This window comes from Myotis davidii, unplaced genomic scaffold (genome assembly GCF_000327345.1).
Source record: "Myotis davidii unplaced genomic scaffold, ASM32734v1 scaffold512, whole genome shotgun sequence".
Taxonomy (NCBI): Eukaryota; Metazoa; Chordata; class Mammalia; order Chiroptera; family Vespertilionidae; genus Myotis; species Myotis davidii.
Genome location: NW_006284323.1, coordinates 2241709 through 2242264, shown reverse-complemented (window position 1 = coordinate 2242264; position 556 = coordinate 2241709). Strand labels below are relative to the sequence as shown.

The window sequence follows — 556 nt, the reverse complement described above, 5'->3', positions numbered from 1 at the left end:
GCCTGCGGCCTCCCCTGCCTCCTCGGCCTGGCAGCGTGCCTGCTCCGGTTCCTTGCAGCCCTTCTCCCTAGAGCCCCCCCGGCCGCTCCCCTGGCCACGTGTCCAGGGCCCCGCCCCCTCGGTGGCTGGTCTGCGTGGCTCTGTGCTGGGTTCTGAGGGGGGCAGATGGAGCCCCGGTGCGTGGGGCGATGTGGGGCTGGATGGGGCCAAAGCCAGGCCCGGGGACGCCCGGCAGACCCGAGCGCGGGGAGGAAGGCAGGCTGGTCGGAGGGGTTGGCTCCTGAGGGCGCCCTCCCTCTGGCTCCCTGGTCCTGCGGTGGCGCCGCACACTCCTCTGCATCTGTGGACCCCGCCCCACTGGCTCTTCCGGATTCGAGGGAGAGATGGAAACATCAATGATGAGAGAGAACCACTGATTGGCTGCCTCCTGAACGCCCCCGACTGGGGACCGAGCCGCCACGCAGGCATGTGCCCTTGACCGGAGTTGAACCCGGGACCTTTCAGTCCACAGGCTTACGCCCTATCTACTGAGCCAAACCAGCCAGGGCTGCTTTCC

The 556-nt window shown here is 68.9% G+C and overlaps 1 protein-coding gene across 2 annotated transcripts in view; it reads left to right on the top strand.

Moving 5' to 3' along the window:
- Positions 1-38: 38 nt before the first annotated feature.
- Positions 39-556, top strand: part of WDR4 (WD repeat domain 4) — a 17110-nt gene continuing 16592 nt past the window's right edge. The window contains exon 1 of one of the 2 annotated variants that reach the window (XR_001515185.1): positions 39-176. Coding sequence is in view for 1 of the 2 variants with exons in the window: in XM_015569095.1 (XP_015424581.1) it covers positions 166-176 (11 nt within the window). In the remaining variant the exon portion in view is untranslated. The remainder of the gene's footprint in view (positions 177-556) is intronic. The other variant, XM_015569095.1, reaches the window with a different exon arrangement.